The sequence below is a fragment of the Chelmon rostratus genome, chromosome 12 (assembly GCF_017976325.1).
Source record: "Chelmon rostratus isolate fCheRos1 chromosome 12, fCheRos1.pri, whole genome shotgun sequence".
NCBI classification, from domain to species: domain Eukaryota; kingdom Metazoa; phylum Chordata; class Actinopteri; order Chaetodontiformes; family Chaetodontidae; genus Chelmon; species Chelmon rostratus.
Genome location: NC_055669.1, coordinates 1,649,859 through 1,672,239, shown reverse-complemented (window position 1 = coordinate 1,672,239; position 22,381 = coordinate 1,649,859). Strand labels below are relative to the sequence as shown.

Below are 22,381 nucleotides of genomic sequence, written 5' to 3'. Positions count from 1 at the left end.
GAGTCATGGCTCACTGCACTCAGTGAGCAGGAAGACAGTGATCTGGACCAGGAAGACAGTGATGTGGAGTCATGGCACACCGCACTCAGTGAGCAAAAAGACAGCGATATGGAGTCATGGCACACCGCACTCACTGAGCAGGGAGACAGTAATGTGCAGTCATGGCTCACCGCATTCACTGAGGGGAAAGTCAGTTATGTAGAGGCATGGCTCACTGCACTCACTCAGCAGGACGGCAGCAATGTGGAGTCATGGCACACCGCACTCACTGAGCAGGAAGACAGTGATGTGGAGTCATGGCACACTGCACTCACTGAGCAGGAAGACGGTGATGTGGACCAAGAAGACAGTGATGTCGAGTCATGGCACACAGCACTCACTGAGCAAAAACAAAGCGATGTAGAGTCATGGCACAACGCACTCAGTGAGCAAAAAGACAGCGATATGGAGTCATGGCACACGGCACTCATTGGGCAAAAAGACAGTGATGTGGAGTCGTGGCACACTGCACTCACTCAGCAGAAAGACAGTGATGTGGAGTCATGGCACACCGCACTCACTGAGCAGGAAGACAGTGATGTGGAGTCATGGCACACTGCACTCACTCAGCAGGAAGACAGTGATTTGGAGTCATGGCTCACTGCACTCAGTGAGCAGGAAGACAGTGATCTGGACCAGGAAGACAGTGATGTGGAGTCATGGCACACCGCACCCACTGAGCAGGGAGACAGTAATGTGCAGTCATGGCTCACCGCATTCACTGAGGGGAAAGTCAGTTATGTGGAGGCATGGCTCACTGCACTCACTCAGCAGGACGGCAGCAATGTGGTGTCATGGCACACCGCATTCACTGAGCAGGAAGACAGTGATGTGGAGTCATGGCACACTGCACTCACTGAGCAGGAAGACAGTGATGTGGACCAGGAAGACAGTGATGTGGAGTCATGGCACACCGCACTCACTGAGCAAAAAGACAGCGATGTGGAGTCATGGCACACTGCACTCACTCAGCAGGAAGACAGTGATTTGGAGTCATGGCTCACTGCACTCAGTGAGCAGGAAGACAGTGATCTGGACCAGGAAGACAGTGATGTGGAGTCATGGCACACCGCACCCACTGAGCAGGGAGACAGTAATGTGCAGTCATGGCTCACCGCATTCACTGAGGGGAAAGTCAGTTATGTGGAGGCATGGCTCACTGCACTCACTCAGCAGGACGGCAGCAATGTGGCGTCATGGCACACCGCATTCACTGAGCAGGAAGACATTGATGTGGAGTTATGGCACACCGCACTCAGTGAGCAGGAAGACAGTAATGTGCAGTCATGGCACACCACACTCACTGAGCAGGACGACAGTGATGTAGAGTCATGGAATATCCCAGTCACTGAGCAGGAAGACAGTGATGTGGACCAGGAAGACAGTGATATGGACCAGAAAGACAGTGATGTTTTGACCAGGAAGACAGCGATTTACCATCTTGGAACACTGGACTCACCAGAAAATACATTCAATTGGACACTGGGATTCCTCCGTGTCCTTCGGTTTCCTCCCACATTTCAATTTAAGTTCAATAGATAAGAAATCAAAATTTAACAAGAAAAATAAATCAATTTCAAATTACATTTCTATTTTTACTTATTTCTTTTGTGTGTTTTCTTTCTTATTATTTCCTGCATAGCTGGAGATGTGTAACAGATGGTTCACACATTGTAAGATAATGGGTTGTTAGAAATAAACAAAACAGATGATTCTCAGCACTGTGCCTCATAAAAAAACAACCTCATATTCAGTTTTGGGAAAAAAGTGTTTCGAGTCGTTTATGTTTGCAGCAGTATCACCAGCACTACAGTCATAATGTCAGCTGCCTCTGTCCGAGGTCCTGAATGTTTTCCAGGCCTTTTCGGTGCTTCTGAGTTTTTGTCTCAGTCACTAGTGTCACTTTGAAATGTCTTCCTGGAGGCAGTCTTTATTTTTCCATTTGTCATTAGAAAAGTACTTTAAATGACTCTCACTTTATTATAAAATACATAAAATGATACAATGATATTATCAAACTGCTCATTTTGTAACAGAGAGGAAGAAAATTAGTCTTCTTCTTTTGACGTCCCTATACTGCTCCCATCTGGAGAGAGATGTCTCTACTTATCTTCACTGCCTCCTCTAAACTGATAGAAGAGAGCGAATCTCTGCTCCGTTTTTTTGGATTTTAATCACATAAACTCTTCACAGTCCATATTCCATTGCAGAGTTCCACATTCATGAGTCAAGAACACTTAATAAAAGAATAATGTCTGGAATGTTTTCAATCTTTAATTCCTTAAAGAATGTATTAAAAAAACAATCCAAACACCCATCATTTAGGTTTCAGTATGTTTAAAATGATCTAATTTAAATGAAGGCTGTTGTTTTCATACAGTATTATTTGGTAAATTCATAGGTGCCTTCAGATTAAAAAATAACAATGCAAAGTGTTACTACTATTGCACAGGAGAATAACATATACAAAACAGTAAATGATATGTTGCACAAAATGTGAAAGAAATATGCAATATTGTACAAAAAGTATGGATATGAGTTTCATTTGTCAAACAACATCAACACAGTCTTATGTTAAGTGGTGCTGGAGTTGAATAATCTGACAGCTGATGGAATGAAGGACCTGTGGTAACGTTCCTTGTTACAGGGTGGATGCATCACTCTGTTCACTGTGTCATGCAGGGGGTGGGAGTTGTTGTTCGATGTCAGCTTGGCTAGCATCGTCCATCAGCTCCATCCTCAGTGGTGTCCAGAGGGCAGTCCAGGACAGAGCCAGCTCTCCAGTTTATTGAGTCTCTTTCTGTCCCTCTCAGAGCTTCCGCAGCCCCAGCAGACCACTGCGTAAAAGACTGTACATGCAACCACATAGAGTCATAGAAAGTCCTCAGAGCGGGAAAGAGAGAGATCGATTTGCGCTCGCTGCCCACCAGGTGCCCACCAGGTGACGAAGATGGTTAAGTATAATCCTCTCCAGTGTCTTCATCAGGTGGGAAGTTAAGGCTACAGGCCTGAAGTGGTTGGGCTCTCTGGGATGCACATTCTATGGCACTGGAACCACACAGGAAGTTTTCCACAGGGCAGGAACTCTCTCCAGGCTGAGGCTCAAGTTGAAGATGCGCTGAACAACTCCACAGAGCTGATCTGAACAATCCCTGAGCAGTCTGGAGCTGATGCCATCAGGGAGGAAACAGGGGTAGAATCAAAGCTGTTAAAAAAAAAAACAGGTTCAGCTTATTTCCCATTCCCGGTCTCCAGATTCTGGGCCCCTGCCGTTGTCACTGCTGTGGCCTGAGGTGGTTTTCGGGCCCCTCCAAACCTCTCTGGTGTTGTTCCCCTGCAGGCACTCCTCCAGCTTCCTCCTATAGCTCTCCTTGCCTTTCCTGATCTCTCTCTTCAACTCCCTTTGCACCCTCTTCAACTCAGTTCTGTCCCCAAATTTAAAATCCCTTTTCTTCTCATTCAGTATGGTTTTCAGTTCAGGGGACACCCAGGGTTTGTTATTTGGGAAACACCGTACCTTTCTGGTTGGCACAGTGTTGTCCACAGAAAAGTTAAATTAGTCCGAGATGCATGTTGTCAAACTGTCAGTGTCCTCCCAGTGAGGACTGCACAAGGCAGCCAGTGTAGCGCGGCTAATATCAGAGAAATATGATCTATTTTCCTGTTTTTCGTCAGAACATGTGCTGCAGCATTCTGGATTAGTTGGAGAGTATTTAGCAACGAATTGGGACAGCCTGATAGGAAGGAATTGCAATAATCCAGCCTGGAAGTAACAAATGCGTGGACTAGTTTTTCTGCATCATTTTGAGACAGGAAGTGTCTGAATTTTACAACGTTACGTAGGTGGAAAAGGGCAGTCCTTGAAATTTGTGGGAGTTAAATGACATATCCTGATAAAAGATGACTCCCAGATTCCTTACTGTTGTACTGGGGGCCAGCGCTATGCCATCCAAACAACAAACAACACAGTCGTCATTTCAGGACAATCCACTTTACCTTAAATGAATTACTAAGGAAATACAGAAAATATAATTAAAATCTAATGACCTGTCATTGTCATTTCAATTGTGTGTACACCAAAAACAGGTCAGATTTTCTATTTGACTGTTGGTTAACAGTTCTACTTTATGTTTAGTGCTAATTAGCAAATGTCGGATCCTAACATGTTAAATCCAGTTGGTCATTCATTCTGCTTCAACAGTCATACTGCTCATCAGTGCTCCTGCATGATTTGCTGTTTCGCAACTGAACTCCCTCTGCCTCCCCAGCCTGCTGCAAGGACAGTAGAATGATATTTGTCATTTCAGGAGATTATTTTCAGGTCTGCATCAAGCTCGCTCAGATTTGTTCCAGAGAATCATATGAGCAGTGTCACACTGCCAAATGTCAAATACATGCATTGAATAGGTTTAATAGGTTTTATGCTTTCCAGCTTCTTATCAATTTTAAGATGGTTTGCAATTTGCAATAGAGGGCACATGTGAAACGCCCCACCAACCACAAGTCAGTCAGCGGGCTTAATCAATTACATGACATTTGCAGAGAAAATATTGAGCGATATGTAATCTTCATTTAACCTTTATGCATTTTAATATTTTTATTCTCTTTTGGTATGGATTGAAATACACACTAATTAAACACCAGTTTCCTCATGATCCTGCCTCCGTCTAATACTGATAAGTAGGTGAGAAAAAGACCATAGAAGAAAGCATCCTAAAAGCAATAAAACAATGACATTCATGATGGATTGGCTAAGTGGGTGATCAAGAGCCCAGACGAGGGAGGGTGTCCATGTTTGTTACATTACACATTATCAATTATTGCTGCTGACTGTTTTACACAAGCACAGACTTTTGCCACTCTTTTAAAGTAATGAAATATTAAATTGCGAGCCATTGTGCACTCCACTGCTTCAGCCCAACAATGTGACAGAAGCAGGATGGCATTGTTAATTTAAACAAAAGCTAAGCTGAAGGCTGTTGCCACTTTTTGTCTGCACTATTGCATATTTGCATTGCTGTGACTTTTTTCAAAGGCAGACCAGAGAAGCAGAACATGCAAATTAAGACAATTTGATGTTGGATAAATGGGAATGAAACTACTTTCTGCATTAATGTAATCCAGACATTTAGCAAAAAAAAAAAAAAAAAAAAAAGTTCGAACTTTTGGATGGAGGTTTCCTTCTCATATTCAAGGTCTTGTTCTCTTGTTTATCAGTTATGACCAAAAAGTAAAAATCATTCCAAAACAGATACAGTATGTTGAATCCATAGAAAGCTGAACATGAAAAGAAACTTTAAACACATGAGATATTAACACTTTCCCCATCAATTGTCAGGCCGGGACTAAAAACAGGACTCGGAAGCAGAGATTTATCAGAAAGCAGGTTTGTTTGAACACTTAACCCACTGACCTCTAGACGGAGTGACAAATGAATCAGGCTATGAAATTATCCTACGGGTAATTCAACCCCCCAAAGGGAGAGGGTATAAGAAAACTCACAGTTCAACGAAAAAAGACAGAACAATGAAAATCACTCCGGACAGAGGAAAAGATGAATGAATCTAAAGGCTATAAAAGTTAAGAAAACAAAATAGGAGAAAAAACTCAAAGGCTCTATAAACAAAAACCACTCCGACAGGAGGAAAACCAGACTAGGTGAGAAAAAGTACAAAATAAAATTCACTTCTAAAAAGCAGAGGAACTAAGCGACATAATTAACTTTAACTGACAAACAAAAATCACTCTCAAAGAGGAAAACAATTACATTCTGATCATGTGGGACCGATGTACACATTTAAATCAAGTAAATTCAAAGGACTTTTTTTTTTTCAGTGCACTCACAGTTCTGTGCAGATACCATGCATCTAACTGCAAAAGATTGTAGCTCCCACCTGAAGAAAATTGCCTTAAGCCAGTTTGAATGCAAGGCCACAACCCTTGGCAACTAATCTGTCAGAAAATCCACAAACACCACCTACAGTCAGAACAGCAACAATGCCTGCACAGACCAGGACTCTCAATGCAGCACCAAACATCGGCCGACACTCTTTAGAAGGATGACCACACTTCAGCTTCTTATGCTGCTGAGCCAAGCTTCAGGCAGACAGAAGATCCCTGCAGTGTCTGGCTCCAAATAGCTTCAAAACTATACAAGCTAGCTGAGGAATACATCAGCCAATACTTTAAACGTTAGCTAGTTAACAATGCAACAAGTTACCAATGACTCTGCCATCTGTTGACAGGGTCAGGCCATCCCAATAACCGCAGTGTCGGCTGAACTGAACGCTTTCTTTCTTGGCACCAATGTGCATTGAAGTGCTACACAGTGACATAATGACCCTTCCTCCTGTAAGAGTTTCCTTGGCTGACAACCGGAAGGAGAGGATCTGGCTGTTTTTATGGACAAATAACCGCAACCTTACACATCAGCGTGTGAAGGAGCAAACGAGTGTGGTGGGTCGAATCAGGATCGCCCTGATGGTGACAGCAGCACACATGGACACGACAATCACAGAGGCGAGGGATATGACCATTATTCAAGTGCTGGTACAAAAAGAGAGAATGAAGCTAGAATGAAATGGATCTGTTTCAGAACAGAAGCTCTGTTCTTTCTTTTGATATATTCACTGTTTACATATTCATAGAACAAAATATTCTGGGGGTCTTTAAAGATTAGTGAATATCATCAAAAATGCTGGTGGTTTCTGGCAACTTAACAGTAATACTCTGGCAGGAAAGTGTTCAAGTCCAGGGGGTATAAATGAGTTTAAATGAATGAATTTATCTTTGAATAGTAGCCACATGCACATTTAAACAGATTACTTCCTGAAACAAAAGACACAGAAGAGGATGGAGGAGTAAATAATGGCTACATTTGTGTTAATGTGATAATACCAAATGAGAAAAGTTGATATACAGGAAAAGAATAGAGAATGCCTGAGAGCATTGTCTTTGTACGTCTCACTATTGAATCTAAACGCTTTTATCACAAGAGACTGGAGACAGTAAAAGATTGGACATTTTAAAGCAGGTGCAGAAATAAGGCTTCTCCTGTGTCATGGTCGCACATCACTGTCAGTCCAACCATTTGGTGGCTACCTGACCACAGGTAATTTACACTAATACAATTGTTGCAAATGAAACCATTAATTGCAAAAACAGAGGCATGTCCAACATGTTAAAGTGAAATGTAGGGATGCAGGGAGGGTGAGGTACAGCAGATGAGTAATTATGTCAGTGAAAATGTTGCACGCCTCATTTGTCATTGTAATGCCACTTAATCTTTTTTCAATTAGACCATACGGCCCTCTCGTGCTGTGAGAGAGCAGCACATTTTCAGGATAATGCCAATTAGCTGTGTCTAATTCTCCAGATTTCAGCCTCTAAGCACCTTCCACAGAAACCACAGCTGAATGTACTTGCTGTAATTGTAGTTGCAGGGAAAGTTTTTGTGTGTACATAAATGCTTTTAGCTGGGAATCTTCCCTGAATCATGATGGATGCATGAACATAGCACACTGAGTTGTAATATATGTCACATTTTGCTGATGACTGGTTCATTTTTTAATTCAGGGTACATCCACCCTCATTTCCTTCCCTTCCTCCTGCCCTTCAGTTTATCCTTTTCTGTCATATCCCCTCTGCTCCTTAGCTTATGTCTATGTTTCCTGTCATCTCTTCATTGTTTCCTGTTATTTTGTAATGCTCACCTTTCCTCGTCTTTCAGTTACTTCACTTCCTGCCGTTGTGTGTTTCCTTGTGTGAAGCCTAAGAGCACCAAAAAGCTTATCAACTGCAGTCAAAATTGTTTGGAATTTTGAATAGAAAAAGCCAAAAAAACACCGATTGTACAACACAGACGCTGTGAATGAAATGCTGAGGCAGTGTTATGCCTCTGTCTAACCATCTAAACTAGGGACAGAGATTATCCTGGTAAGCCTAATATGCTGGAGGACAGGAATCAACAGAACTGCATTTAACTTAATAAATGACACCAGGTTTTCAGTTTGCAAGTCAGTCATCAAATGTGACTGAGAAAGCGGCTAAGATGTTAGTGCTCAGCATCCTCCTGTTTCTGAGCTTAATCTGAAAGTCATTAGAATAATTCACCTGCCCTGTCACCCTGTGCAGCTGAAAGCTTTGTCTGTACAGTGTTATCGAGGTTGTGGTTGCAGTAAATACTTTTCTAAAGGGGAGATAAATGTAGTTTTAATTTGTCATCTATTTTGTCCAGTAGAGAGATTGTGGCAGTCACCGATGTTTGAAGAGCTGAAAAACTCTACTGGGCAATCACTGCACAAGTAGCCTCAGGAGCATTGGTCTGTCTGTGCAGGGAAGAGGAGGATCAGCAATAGGTCATGTCAGGGATAGGAAACCTTCTGTCTGTCAGACTCTCCATTCGCCAACAAAGCCTCTTCCTGGTCTGAAGGACCAAAAACATTCCACTTAGCGTATGTCTTCTCAGTGTCAAACTGTACAGTAGATGGAAACGTTCACTTTATTTGATGTATGTCTGTTTAAGTACTGAATGCTTTTCCTCCCCCGTCTGCAAATCTAATGTTTCTATGAATTTTAGACCTGCAATTGAATAATTGTACATTGTGTTTCTGCTTTTACTGATTAAAGAATCTGAATGAGTCTTTGACGGCTGTACTCTGTCTTGAGCTGCCAGTGCCACCTATTTTGTGAATTAAATAATGAATAAATAGTTTTGCTTTGCCACTCTTATGTAACAAGGCATTAACATTGTTGCCCAATTTAATATCACTGTGGTTATTAGTGAACAGTATTTACCATGTGCTGATGTGACAGGTTGTTGTTTTTAACAGGACAAAGCAATCATCTGGAATAATTCAACTCTGGGTAAAACGTTTTGATTTAAATAAGGTTCATTTTGTTCATCTTCATTACAGTTAATACGTCCTGTTCATTAAAATTAGTGATCTTTAAGACATACAGCTGGCAAAACACACAGACGAACGCAAAGAAGAGTGCAGAGTGGTTTGATTGCTCTGTGATCTGTTGGCAATGCCTCGGGGCTCCGGTAGAGGGCATCGCGCTCTGCTTCCTCATTCATTACTAAAGAGTGAGCGCAAGAGTAGCTTCTTGTGATTTTCCTCGTCTCTCTCTCACCGTTATTCCCTTTATTGAAAGTTATTAACGTACATAAAGCACTGTAAACGTGAGGGCACGTTACCAATGTTTTTATATGTGTCTTGTAATACTGTATGTGAGAGAAAAGTTATGTTTTAAGAGTTAAAGAGTTGCTTGCTAATTTTTGTTGCTTGTAAGCTAGCTCCTGGAGACCACGTGGCGGCGCGGCCGAAGTCTGTCAGCTTCAGCAACTTCACCTTCTGAGCTACTTATTGTTGTGTGTTTAGTCTACTTGCTCTGTTGTAATGTATTAGAGTTTATAAGATTGGATGTGACATTTGATAAGTTAAAGGTGATTTGAATAATTAAGAAAATAAGTTAAAAAAAAAAACATGTCATTGTACATTGGTTATATAAGACATTGTGAATAATTTAAAAAATGTTAAAGACATATTTTGCGAGGACATGCAGTCCTGATATTGAATGTGATTTAAATGTGATTGAATGAGTTTTGTTTCAATGATATCAAACAATTCATGACTAAAGAGTGAGAGCAAGAGTTGCTTTGTGTGATTTTTCCTCGTCTCGCTCTCACCATTATTCCCCTTATTGAAGGGCAAAACACTAACTGGCATAGTTGAAAGTTTTTGCGAAACAGAACAGCACACTGATTTCTTGTATACTTACAGGAAATTATGAAGCATGCACTGACCTGTCTTTTAAATGCTAAATATACTAACTGTCTGAACTTGCTTTCTGAGATCATATGGCTGTCTAATTACCATCTTCAGTTGTTGTTGTTGGTTTTTTTTTTTATGTTTTCAAGTTGTGAGCGGCTCTCCCATTTTCTTTGAATGTTACATTGTGGAAATATAATCCATCAACAAATCAGTTGACGAAAATTAAGCGGATTTAGTACACACACTGACTTTTTTTGTATGAACACACAACATACTGAAGTCCTGCTTAGAATTAGTCTGCAGTTTAGAACTGGGACACAGCCTTCATGTATGAAATTATCTGACAATAGTCAGGACACAAACTATGATGCCTTGCACTCAGTGAGTGGTTATATTCAAAACCAGTCTTCTAATTCCTCTGATACTGAAATGTGTATAATTTCCAACATATCGTATAACAGTCCCCCCCCCCCCTCCATCATCATTTTTAGGTTTACTTTAGATTTGCATGCTGGTAATGTTTTGTTGATGCTTTCTCTGCAGGCAGCCAGCTAGAAATAAACCTACACCAAGAACAGCTGGAGGCTGTAAAACAAGACTTGGTTCAGATGCTAATGCTGTCCCATCCTGACGAGAGAATTATAAATAGCCAGGGAAAAGAGGGAAACCCTGCATGAAACATTTCTCACACCGTTCACTGTTTTGTGTCTGTATGGGTATGAAGTTATTGTAGGGGGGAAAGGGTGTCAGAGAAAGGTAGGCAGGGATGTAAGAAGGGAGGCTTGTTTAAGGGGTGCTATCAGGAAGTCTGCAAAAGCACATTTATTTGAATAACCAACAGTCACAGAAAAAACTGGATAATCATTTGGAGTTGTTCACTCTCCTTTTGGCTCTAGTTTGGTCTCAAGCTAACCAACTCCTGACCGACTTCTAACAAAGATATGTGACTCTTTAGCTTCTAAATGCACCACTGTGTTTGACGAGTCTACTGGAAACCAGGTTGATGGGATCAGAGTTTGCATGTCATAAAACTGAAGGAATGAGCTAAAAGAGGCTGCTCTTTAGAGCATATGGAACTGCAGCATCTGGTGATCTCAGATCATCTCATATAACATCATCTGATCCATTATTATAGAAATATGTTGCAGCTTTAAGGCAGGCTGAGGCTGGTGTAACTCCATAGTTAAGAGAATATCAGCCCTGCAGCCACAGAGAAAATTGTACCCTCAAAACTCTGCCGAATCCACAGCGGACAACACCGATTAAACCTTCTGAGTGACTGCACTGACTAATAAGGTGGAGAGGAAAAGTGATCAGGGTGACAACCTCTGGTCAAACAATAAATCCTTTAGTATGTCCTACTCCTTTCTAAAACAACTAAAAAGGTTCATGTAACTGATGGTTTCTCCTTTTTTCCTCAAGCCAGGGATATTTATTAAAGTCAAAATGTATCCTGAGGATATCCATATCCATGGTCCTGGGGTTTGACTCCCTGTTCTGTTTAATTTACCATTTGGATCAGCTCGGCTTTACCCTGTGTGATTCCCTAATTGTCCATGCTAAGTATACTGTATACAGTTACTAGATATGTACACAACGGTGATATGGTGTAACTGCATACATGGAGAGCGTTGTGTTCTATGCTTACACTCCAGTTAGAGGTTTGTAATGTTCGATTGGTTGTTTTCCTGATGAAACATCTAGTCCATAAGCATCTCTTGAGGAAGTGCTGCTATCTAGTGTTCAGAGACAAGCTACAACAAGCAGGGTAGAAAGAAAGATTGAGAAATAATCAGGTTGAAAGGCCTTTACCATCTCCATTAGCTCAAGGTCATGCGAGCCTAAAGTGTTATCAAAATGATTACATATAAGCTAGCAGGCTGGTTAAGTGTTTTGTCAGTAACTAATCTGATATTCAGACCCCACTGACTTTGCACTGTCTGAAAGGAAGTTTAGCAATCCAGTGGAAAGAACATGACCCTGACAGCATTCACACACCACACCACACCACACCTTCGGCCGTAACGGCTGGGATAGGCTCCAACCCCCCCGTGACCCTGCAGAGGATTAAGCGGTGTATAGATAATAGATGGATGGATGGGTTTTTCCCCCAGGTTGTGGGATTGCTGCTTTGCGGTTGCATGTACTGGGGGTCCTTTCAGGGCTGCTGGTGGTCGAGTGGAGGCAGCTGAAGTTGCAACTTAAAATTCACCCTAAAGCACCCTATACCTGCATGTGATGATTTAAAGTGGCCTGGGAATGAGGGAAACAAATCATAACTGTAAAGTTCCTGTTACAGATTTAACTTTTTGCGGGCCAATAGTTTTTAGGATTTGTTTAGACAAGTGTTAACATAGTTCACAAGAATATGTTTTGTTTTCTCATAATCCGTTTTCTTCTCACTTAATTGTCAGACTCACAGTATATGTCCCTACATGTGTCACAGCTAGAGACACAAGTGGAAAAACTTATAGTGGCCTGAACTGAAAATATCTAAAAACAACAGATTATTAAAAAAATTCCTATTCATAAACAAATTTACGACCCAGTTTCTCGCTCTTTTCCATCATTGGTTGTTATCCTACCACCCATTTCTGTAAATTCACTGGGCAGACACAAGAGAGCGCCACACACTAAGAAAGAGCATGACCATGTCCATCTCCATGGTGTGATCTTATGTTTCTCAGCCTGATTCCTGACTGGCAGTTTATCAGCCTCATCTATCGATCCTAATGGGTCCTGGTGTGAAACACAACCATCTTTCCAACCATTGAGACAGATGTGTTTTCACTGAAGCCCCAGCCTCTGTCTCTACTCTCTCAGATACTGTGAAATCATTTGTAGACTGACCATGTTGGTGTGCCTGACAAAATTGGACATTGTGGGAAATTACAAGCACCTGGAACAATCAAATACAAATAAAAATCTGTATTTGAGCCTGTTTTAACCTTTGGTCTCATAGTATGTACTGGAACCTGAAAGTCAAAGCAGTAACAATAGCTATGAGGCTGGAGGATAGGGTGTGTTTGTCCAGCGGCTGTAGGTGACACGGGTCTGCTGGTGATTAAAAAGGGTTAAATTAAACAAATATAGGCTAAAAGGCTGAACTCACAGGGTGAAATGTTAGATCCCCACCCCTGAACTATGGAACTATGGAAATAAAAATAATTACAAATTTCTTTGCTGTTGAAACTGTTTTGCTTTGTTTTGTTTTTGTTTGTTTTTTTTATTTCTTTTCAGTCATACAAAACAACTTGTTAATGTGGAACCTTTAATACTGATGTTTTCATGAAGGCAAAATCTGATGCATGTGTAGTGCAAATCATTTTTGTTATATAAAAATCACCAGACTAAACACAGTTTAGAGTAAAAGCACCTCCACCAGTGACTGCATCTATGCTATCTCCATTTCCATAATCAGCCTCTCTTGCTAATTGTCCCATTTGCCAATCGTCTCTCTCAAAATCACTATTAAAGCCTAATATGACAATGATGTGCACACATCCTTTAAGTAATAAATAAATAAAGTAAGTGCTGAATGTATACGCTCTTTGTGCTTTCATTGATATCATGCAGGAATATTCACAACATTTCATTTTCAAACAGGTGTCTGATTCTGACCACCTGACTGTAGTCACTTACTTATTGTAAAAACTAGTTAACACAGTCCTTGTTGCGCTGACATTTTAAAGCAAGTGGTTCCTCGTGGTGATTTTAGAATTCACCATGTGTAGTCTTGATTAAATGTAGGTGTATGTGGACAGTGGTAAGGGTGGTGGAGCGGCCCACGGTGGGGCAACAGATAATTTCCCATATTTTCAAATCCTAATGTTGCAAACCACAGAGTTCAAAATGTGTTCAAACACGATCAACATTGTCGATGTAATTCTACTATATTCTATTGAATATGCTGATGATATATCAATGTTTTATAGCCCTTGAGTGGGTAATATAATACATTTAGGGAGATTGAAGTGTGGGCTGTCTGCCTGCATGGCTATACCCAAATGAAACAATGACTGCCAAATGTTTCCTTTGTTTCAGGTCAACATCCAAAGTATAAAAAATATAATTTATTAATGTCATACTTTATATCCATCCATGAAAATATAATTGGCCTTAACAGTCGGTTATAACAATCAATCAACAATAAACAATTCATTCAACAGACCTATACCCTGACAAATTTAACATTTTCATATATCATGTAGAACATTAACAACCATTCTGTCAGTGTTACAGAAAAAAATCTATCAATCAATCAGTCTGTGTGTGTGTGTGTGTGTGTGTGTGTGTGTGTGTTAGAGAGCGGCAGAGAGAGAGAGATCTGTATCTGTAAATACAGTAGTAGTATGTGTATATTTATTGGAATGGCTTGTGTCGATTCATTGAAAAGGTTCCAGGGTCTTTCAGAAGAAAATCAAAACAACACTTTGTCCTGTTCCAATCCAGAGACATCATAACACTAGCCATGACTTCCACATAACCATTCATTCACAGAGAAACACACAGGGACTCATCCACTGACTTTGATGCTGTCTTGTCCCAGACAAATCTTAGGATCAAACCGGACTCAGCTATACTATAGATATGAATAGGTGCAGCCACATTCGAGTTACTTTTCAAGATGTGTCAGTGCAACATGCTTTATGCACAGAGATACGTCCAGGACTTTAGTTTAGCACAAAGACTAGAAGCAGAGGATTTCTTAGCATGCCTTTCTGTAACTTTGACATAAAATCTGACATATTCCTATGTATGTAACTGTCTCAGTCATTGCCACATTACAAGAGCAAGTGATTCTGCTAGAGGGTTTTCCTTTTTTCTGGTTAATTCTAGCATGGCTTTCTGAGGAAGGCAGTTGTATATTTATAATGGATCATCACTTGTATGCGCAGGCTGCAGTCTTTGTGTATAGAAAATAACTTGGGCTTGGTGGCGTAGGTCTTCCTGGGAAACATTTTATAGTACTTTTACTTAAGTAAAATATTACTCCATCCATCTATAATAGATAAGAACAATCTAACTTATTTATTCAACATTCAACATTCAGATTGATGTTACTATTATTAAATAATTGATTTTGATTAATGAAGCATCAAATCATTTTGACTGACAGCTGCAAACTACTCAAACAAGCTTGCATTTCACCTTTGCTTTATGTGCATAATTGTGACCCCTGAAATTTTAATCGTTTTTGTATGTTTAACGATCAAATTGACAGCGACTGCGCGTTGGTCTCTGAGCAGTGCTGCTGCTGGCGCTTCCTGTGTGGACACTGACTGAGCACTGAAAATGCTCATGTTTTTGGTGAATGGTGAACTCAACTTAATTGAACTCAGTTTGCAACTATTAAACTTGAATGTTCATTACTTGAATGTGCATGCCAGCATGGCTAGTGCAACTGGCAATCCAGACGCAGCTATGAATATGTGAAGGAATTTTATCAGTGAACCGGTACAGATTCCAGTGATACTCAGGTCTTTACGCAAAGTGCCTGGTTGGAAGAAACAAGTCAGCCACATCAGCAACCAAACTGAAATAGCACATGAAGTCTTGGGAAATATCTACAAGTGAATGATGATCACAAGAAATCATTAACAAAGGGTAAGACTACTCGCCAACGGCCACAAAATTCCTCCACCCAATTAAACTCCCAGCATTTCTTAAAGGATCTGTTTCCTTTGTTTCCCAACAAGTAACAGTGGTAAAGGAAGTTTCAGAGTACTAATACCACACTGTGAAAATACTCTACTGCAAGATCTGCACTAAAATCTTAATTCAATAAAAGGCCTTTGTAGGTATTATTAGCAAAATATAATTAAAGCATCAAGAGTAAAAGTACTCTTGTTGAAAAAAAAGACGCAACTACTACCTCAAGCTGTCAGAAAAATGTTGTGGAGGAAAAAGTACAATATCTGGCTCTGAGATGTAGTGGTGTAGAAGTACTGCGAATGAAAAATACTGTGTGAAAATTCAAAATTGTGAACTGAACCATACCTCGTTCATTTTAATCTGTGTGAGCTGAACATTGATCTTATTCTTATAAAGAAGAACATGCACAACACTGGCTGCTGTCTGTGTGCAAACGCTCCATGATATAAAGCACAGGATTGGTTTATTGTGAGAACCAGCGTGTCCACCGACCAAGGGACGCTAACTGTAAATAGGTTCACTGTTTAAATGGTAATTCCAGTCTCAACCTGGGTGCTATTTTTGTAATTCTGGCCAACTTTCCTCTCAGCAATGATGACATTGCACTCACCAAATCACTAAAAGTAATCAGACGAATCAAGAGACAAAAGCAGTCAGACAATGTCAGGCAGGTTGAAAGCAAACCCAAGATGGCCAACAAAATACGACTGAAAGTTGGGTTTTACGTAATACACGTGTGCGTTGTCTCAAAGAGGATACTTTAAAAGTGTTGTTTGGAGTGCATGGTTCTACAGGCTTTGCAGGTATACATAAAAATCAATTGGTTTAATGCTTAGCTTTGGGAAAGAGTTGGGTCAAAAAAGTGATGTTTTTACTCCAGTGTGAATGTACAGTCTATTAAAGCATAGAGTATGTCTCAGCTTTGTGGGTGAAAAGAGCTGCTGTCCAAAAGCCAGCCACCCACGTGGTAGAGGAGCTCTGGATACCAGTGGACACCATCCGCTTGGTGGAGACTGTTGAGCTCGTTCACCATCCCAACCAGTGACAAGAATGAGTGCCATAGTCGTACTGGTGCAAGAACCCAGTGTGCCAGGTCGTGAGCCTCAACCACCGCATAGCAGGAAGCCAAAACCTGGTCCACTATGATGGTTCCATGAGATGTTACAGGTGCATAAGACCCTTCACAATGCTCCATATACGTTTTTGTCACTCTTGCAGAGATGAGGCGGTCTGGCCGGTCATTCCCAACAGCAAGAAGCCGCTGTCCTATTTTTACATTACTGGCAAACACAGCTGTAATGTCGCTGCTGTCGGTGCTGTTGTCCTTCATGACAAAGACAAGGTGAGCTGGAGTCAGTGTCAGTCTGCGACGTGGCTCGTCAGTCTCCAGGACACGGAACTGTCTTGTAATCTGTCGGTCCTGGTCCATGAACATAAGAAAGTCACTGGAAACAAGATTTCCTTGTTGGTCAGCGGCTAGCACCTTGTCCCCCACCCGGAGCTCTTTTAGTGGTTTAGTTCTTCCATCTGCCAGGATCACCACGGATGAACCACAGAAGCAACCTCCAGACTTAGCTGCCACAGAGTTTTCTGTAAGATTCAAAACAGTAACAGGTATTATAGTGGGTTTGTGTGTGCGTGTGTGTGTATATATACACTTGAAGGACCCTGTAGACATAACAGGTAGAAGCTAAACAATACATAACTCCTGAATTAAACCAGAGTTCAATTTGGGGTGTCTGTAGAATAAAACAGAAAGCACTATATAAGGACAGGATGATGGTGAACTTGCTTGAATACATTTTGGAGATAGAGTTCTGCACCTCAGTGACATCAGTGATGAAAATGCTGGTTGGTTGTTCAGGCACTCCAGTACAGAAATATCTCAGCAACCATTGGATGGACCCTTCACAAAATTTGTACGGATATCAATTGTGACCAATGGATGAATGCTAATGATTTTTGTCAGACGCTGTTTGAGAATCCAACAAGCACTTTGGTTGAAGCATACTGACCCATTTACATTGTGGAGAATGGTCTAATTCCTAAAGTAGGCTGGATCTTATGGCCTTTATGAAACAGGACCTGCTGCTGCACGATATTAACAATAAGGTGATTGAACATTGATGTTGTGTTGCTATGTAGCTGTTGCCATGTGTGACAATGTTTGTTGTCGCTGAACCTCATTATTGACAGAAAAACATAAGAACATTGATCAAGGAGCATATAAAATAAATCAGCGTTTCAGCAGTGAAATTTTGTCTCATTCTATTTGGTAGACATCAAGAGTACTGAGTCATCTAATGGGACTGTGTCTCTAAGTCTCAAGTATTGATAGATATAGTCCACCCACCTGCTTTTACAGAGCAGTGGATGTGGGCTTTGGACTCATAGTAGACCCAGTCAAAGCCAGCCTCAACAGCCAGCCTAGACAGCATGCCGTACTTGCTCTTGTCCCGGTCTGAGGTGGTGATGTCCACCGCTCGGCCCTCATAGTGCAGAGACTCCTCGGAATGATGGCCGTCCTCATCCCAGCCCTCTGTGACCCGAAGTTTAACCCCAGGCCACTGATTCATGACTGAAATAGCCAAAGAGTTCAGTTTGTCCTTACACCTCTGAAAAAGGAGGGACATGTCGTGTTCAGATCATCAACATTTATCTCATGCATGAGAGTTTCACCTCAATGAACAGGCTACAGATTGCTTAATTCCAAATTTGTTAAATGATTATTCCAGTTGATTACAAGTTCAGTCTCATTTCTATAGTTTTAATCATCTGATAGAATTAACATTAGTAATGTTGCTGTGTTCCCGGATCTCAGCAATTAACTTTGTGGGTATAATCTTATTTTTACCAATAGCAAGGCCATTTGTCACTGTAAACATATGATATGGCCACCATGCTGATTTGTCTTGATATCATTTGGTTTGATGGGGGCATTTGGCTTTGGTGTTAAGTAAGGGATTGCACAACATGTAATCTTGTATTACACCTCATCTTTTCAAGATGCTCTTTTCAAGATGCTTTCATATCAACCACATGTGAAATGTGAATCTCACTGTGTCACTGCAGTCCCCTCAGCTCTACAGAGCTTTGCAGACTATTTAGCTCAAAATCTTGTTGTTTTTCCCCAAAGCGCCTAAATAATAAACTAAGTATCTTCAAATAAAACAATAGAAATGACGTTTTTCTTTTATATTTCTTATAGCTCTTGTATAAAATGTATATATATATATATATATATATATATATATATATATATATATATATATATATATGTATATAGTCAGCTCTTTTTGTATTTTTCTATTCTGTTGTTATTCCTACTGCTATTGCCTGCTGTCTGTAACACTCAAATTTCCCTTATCGCACCTCCTTCACTTGTACTGATGAATGCTGAAACATCCTTTTATATGGTACACTTCAATGACTGAGTGTGGTGTTTTCACAGAAAAATGAAAACAGAAGGGAAATAAAGAGTAAAAACAGACGCAGCAGAGGCCGAGACATCCTAATTATTCCTTCATCTATCCATCCACTATGCAGCCTTTGTCTGGACTGACATTCACATCTGCAGTGTAGAGCTACCGGCTCCCAGACCCTCATGTGTTTGGACTGAGGGACAAGTCAGAGCAAGAGGTGACAAGTCAGGGATGATGAACTCCCCTCTGTATAAAGTTTACTCTAACCAAAATCCATCCTTGTTAAGCTCTCAAGGCGCTCTGCCCAGGCTAATTACACTCCCAATGTGTGGAGAGGGAGATTACCACTTTCTACCTCCTTTGACATATTCAAAATTCACTGATAATAAGTGCAGAGCGGTAAAGAATAACACGCTGGGAGTTCACTAGTCCAGACATCACGGTTCACCGGCAAGACAGATCCCGACGCGCTCCTGCTGCTTCACATCCGACTCTCATTCATCTGCTGCATATTATCACGACAACAATTCCGACAAAATGACACAGACTGAAAAATAGTCTCCTACTTGTGTCATGAGCCGATCTGCGTTGGTGTTCTCCTCATCCTTAAAAATGATGTCGGGGTTGTAGTTGGGAGTCAGGTCTTTGAACCTCTCCGAGCTGCGGGTGATCTTGCCTTCGTACTTGCCGCTGGCTCCCAGGGTTTTCTCGGCCACGTTGGGGATGAACTGTTTCAGAGACAGCGGTGTGAGCTTCTTGGGGTGCCTTCGCTTCCCGTACCCCCTGCCCGGTCCACAGCCCGAGCCGACGGACGCCAGCAGCAGGCAGAGGGACACGCACGGCATCACTCTCATCAGGACCATCTCTGCCTTACCTGGAGGACCCTGGGGGAGGTGATGGTACCTTGGATTGATCTTAGTCTTTCTTCCGTTTCTCTTCTTTCCTTTTATAGATTTTTACACTATAGTTTGAGCACTGCAGGTGTCACAACTACTGTAGGTCTGTCTGAGTCTCTCTCTCTCTCTCTCTCCCTCTCTCTCTCTCTGTCACTCTCTCTCCACACAGATGAGAGTGACTGATATACATACATACACACATATACATATCGAAAGTACGACCAAACAGCCTCCAAAACGTATTTAGTAAACTCTTCCCTTCATTCCATGTTTTGTTTTTGTTTTGTTCTTTTCTTGTGTGTGTGTGTGTGTGTGTGTGCGCGCGTGTGTGTGCGTGTTTGTGCGTGTGTGTTTTTAATGAGTAATTACCAAAACCAAAATCAAAGCGTGTGTCTACCACTGTAGCTTCACAGAGAATCCAGACATCTGGACAAAAGTGTCTGACAGAGACTGTTGAACTGGCTTCTGTGACTGTCTCATTAAAAGACGTATAAAGGACAAAGGATCAGGGTCATTGGCAGCTATGTGTGACTACAGCACATCAGCTCCTGGCTCAGTGAAACATGTTGATAAAGGCAGAGGATCTGCAGGGAGCAGGATGACCACAGCAGCATCACTACAGCAGACCTGTGAGGGAAAAATGGGATTTTAATTCAACAGCTCATATAAGCTGCTGGAGTATCGAAGCAGTATGACTCACAATATGCACATACCTGGGCCAGGGAGGGGGCTTCACAGAGATACAATCTGACTTTGTCTTTTATTGTTTTTATTGTAGTTATTAATCTGAAGAACAAAAAATACAATTTTAGAAAATGTACTTGAATTTTTTATACGGAAAATTGAACTTAAAAGCGTTACACTGACCCAACATGAAGAGAATTTGATGTTTCTGCTATACATCTCACAACCTTTCTGTGTGTTCAGTCAGAATGTAAAACCAACTTCAGCAGCAGCACAATTGCATACAAAGACAACGTAAAACTGCAGGTACATGTGAGGAGACCCAGGGCCAATTACAAGCAAACGCGTCCGTATGAGTTGAAAATGTTTCAGCTTGATTGAGTTGACTTGATTGACTTAGCTTTCCAGACTAAATGACAAAATATGACAAAATAAATGTGTTTCATAATTACGCCATGGTTAACGTTTGGAAAAGAGTTCAAACACAAAAGCAACTCCTTAGGTTTAGGGAAAGATCTTTGTTTGGGTTAAAACAAATATTTTGTTAAGTTCCAGTCATGGTTACAAAAAAACAGTGTGGTTGAGGTTATAGAACGATCCTGGTCTTGTCTCCTGTATTCAAGTCTGATGTTTTGTTGGCCCACCCGTCCCTCCTGACGTCTCCCTATGCACACTTTGGTACGTTACAATCACATCACCTGACTTCCTGTTTTGCTCCCACTCATCACTACAGCATCTACAGGGCTTTGTCACTTCTACATAAACAGATGATGATTTTGTGCCCTGGCCAAAGTGACTGACGCAGTCGTTTTTCTCTGAGGGACAGCCTTCTGTCCAACCACAGTCAAATATAGCTGATGCCTCCATCTCGTGGAACTCCAGTGTTGTCCAGACTTTCTCAAGCTGCATTAATTCATTTTTGTCCCCCACAGAGAGGAACATTAGCATTCATTTGAAGATGATGAATGTAAGTCCAATATTCACTCACCTTTTAGCTCTGGTTTGGTATTTTCCTGACAAAAATATCCAGCCCTTTAGCTGAGAGATGTTGCATGGTTATCAAAGTTCTTACAGCTGCCTGGTTGATGAGAGCAGAGTTTGCAGGTGGTAAAACCAAGATGCTTAAAGAGGCTAAACAGCTCTGAGATTTCACATTCCAGGCATTTATTCCATCTGTTGTTTCTATACAAAAAATCCTAATGCACGGTAAATATTCCTTCAGTGCAGTCAAGGTGGGACGTGTAGTTTAAACTGAAACAGCTCTGCTTTTACTTTTTCCTGTCTTTGAGCTCTGCTGGGTTGTGTGGCCCACAGAGTGACTGGGATGTGAAGACACTACTATATACAGGCGTTTTCATTTTGTAATAAGTATTTCAACAAAAGAACAAAATACACTACAGTACAATGTATTGTATCTGTCTGTTTCATTGTATGATGCTGTATTAACTGATGTAGGGCCCAGTTAATAACAAATACAGAGGTTCCGGGCATGAATTGTTAAAATGTTGGAATTTGAATTAGCATTTCTTATAATCCTGATCCTCAAACTATGTTAAGAGTCTTAAGTGTGGAATCAGGCTGGTTAGTGCTTTCAACAGTCACTTTGGGGCCTAGGTAAACTGAGAAATACTGAAGTCCTATGTAGTCATGACAGTGATGTCTGTGGCTTTATTAGTATAAAATGTATCACATGTAGTTGATATCATGGATCATGATGGATCCATCCCTGGCTCTGGTGTCTCTCTCAGTTCAGACTGTATTCTGTTCATTGCCGTTGCACTCAGGTGGAGTGTTGAGATGTTCATTCATCAGTTAGCTGCTTCTGTTGAGTGTGTGGGACTCTGCTCTGGTTCTGAATCATTTTTTTGTTTTTTTGTTTTGTTTGGTGTTGCATCTAAGTGCTTTACAA

At 41.1% G+C, this 22,381-nt stretch overlaps 1 protein-coding gene across 1 annotated transcript; it reads right to left on the bottom strand.

Moving 5' to 3' along the window:
- Positions 1-16,386: 16,386 nt before the first annotated feature.
- LOC121615175 (tiggy-winkle hedgehog protein-like) lies at positions 16,387-19,755 on the bottom strand. Its single transcript, XM_041949411.1, has 3 exons — positions 19,459-19,755; positions 17,824-18,085; positions 16,387-17,060 (listed from the first exon to the last, which is right to left on the bottom strand). The coding sequence occupies exons 1-3, from the start codon at positions 19,753-19,755 to the stop codon at positions 16,387-16,389; spliced, it is 1,233 nt and encodes a 410-aa protein (XP_041805345.1).
- Positions 19,756-22,381: the final 2,626 nt, after the last annotated feature.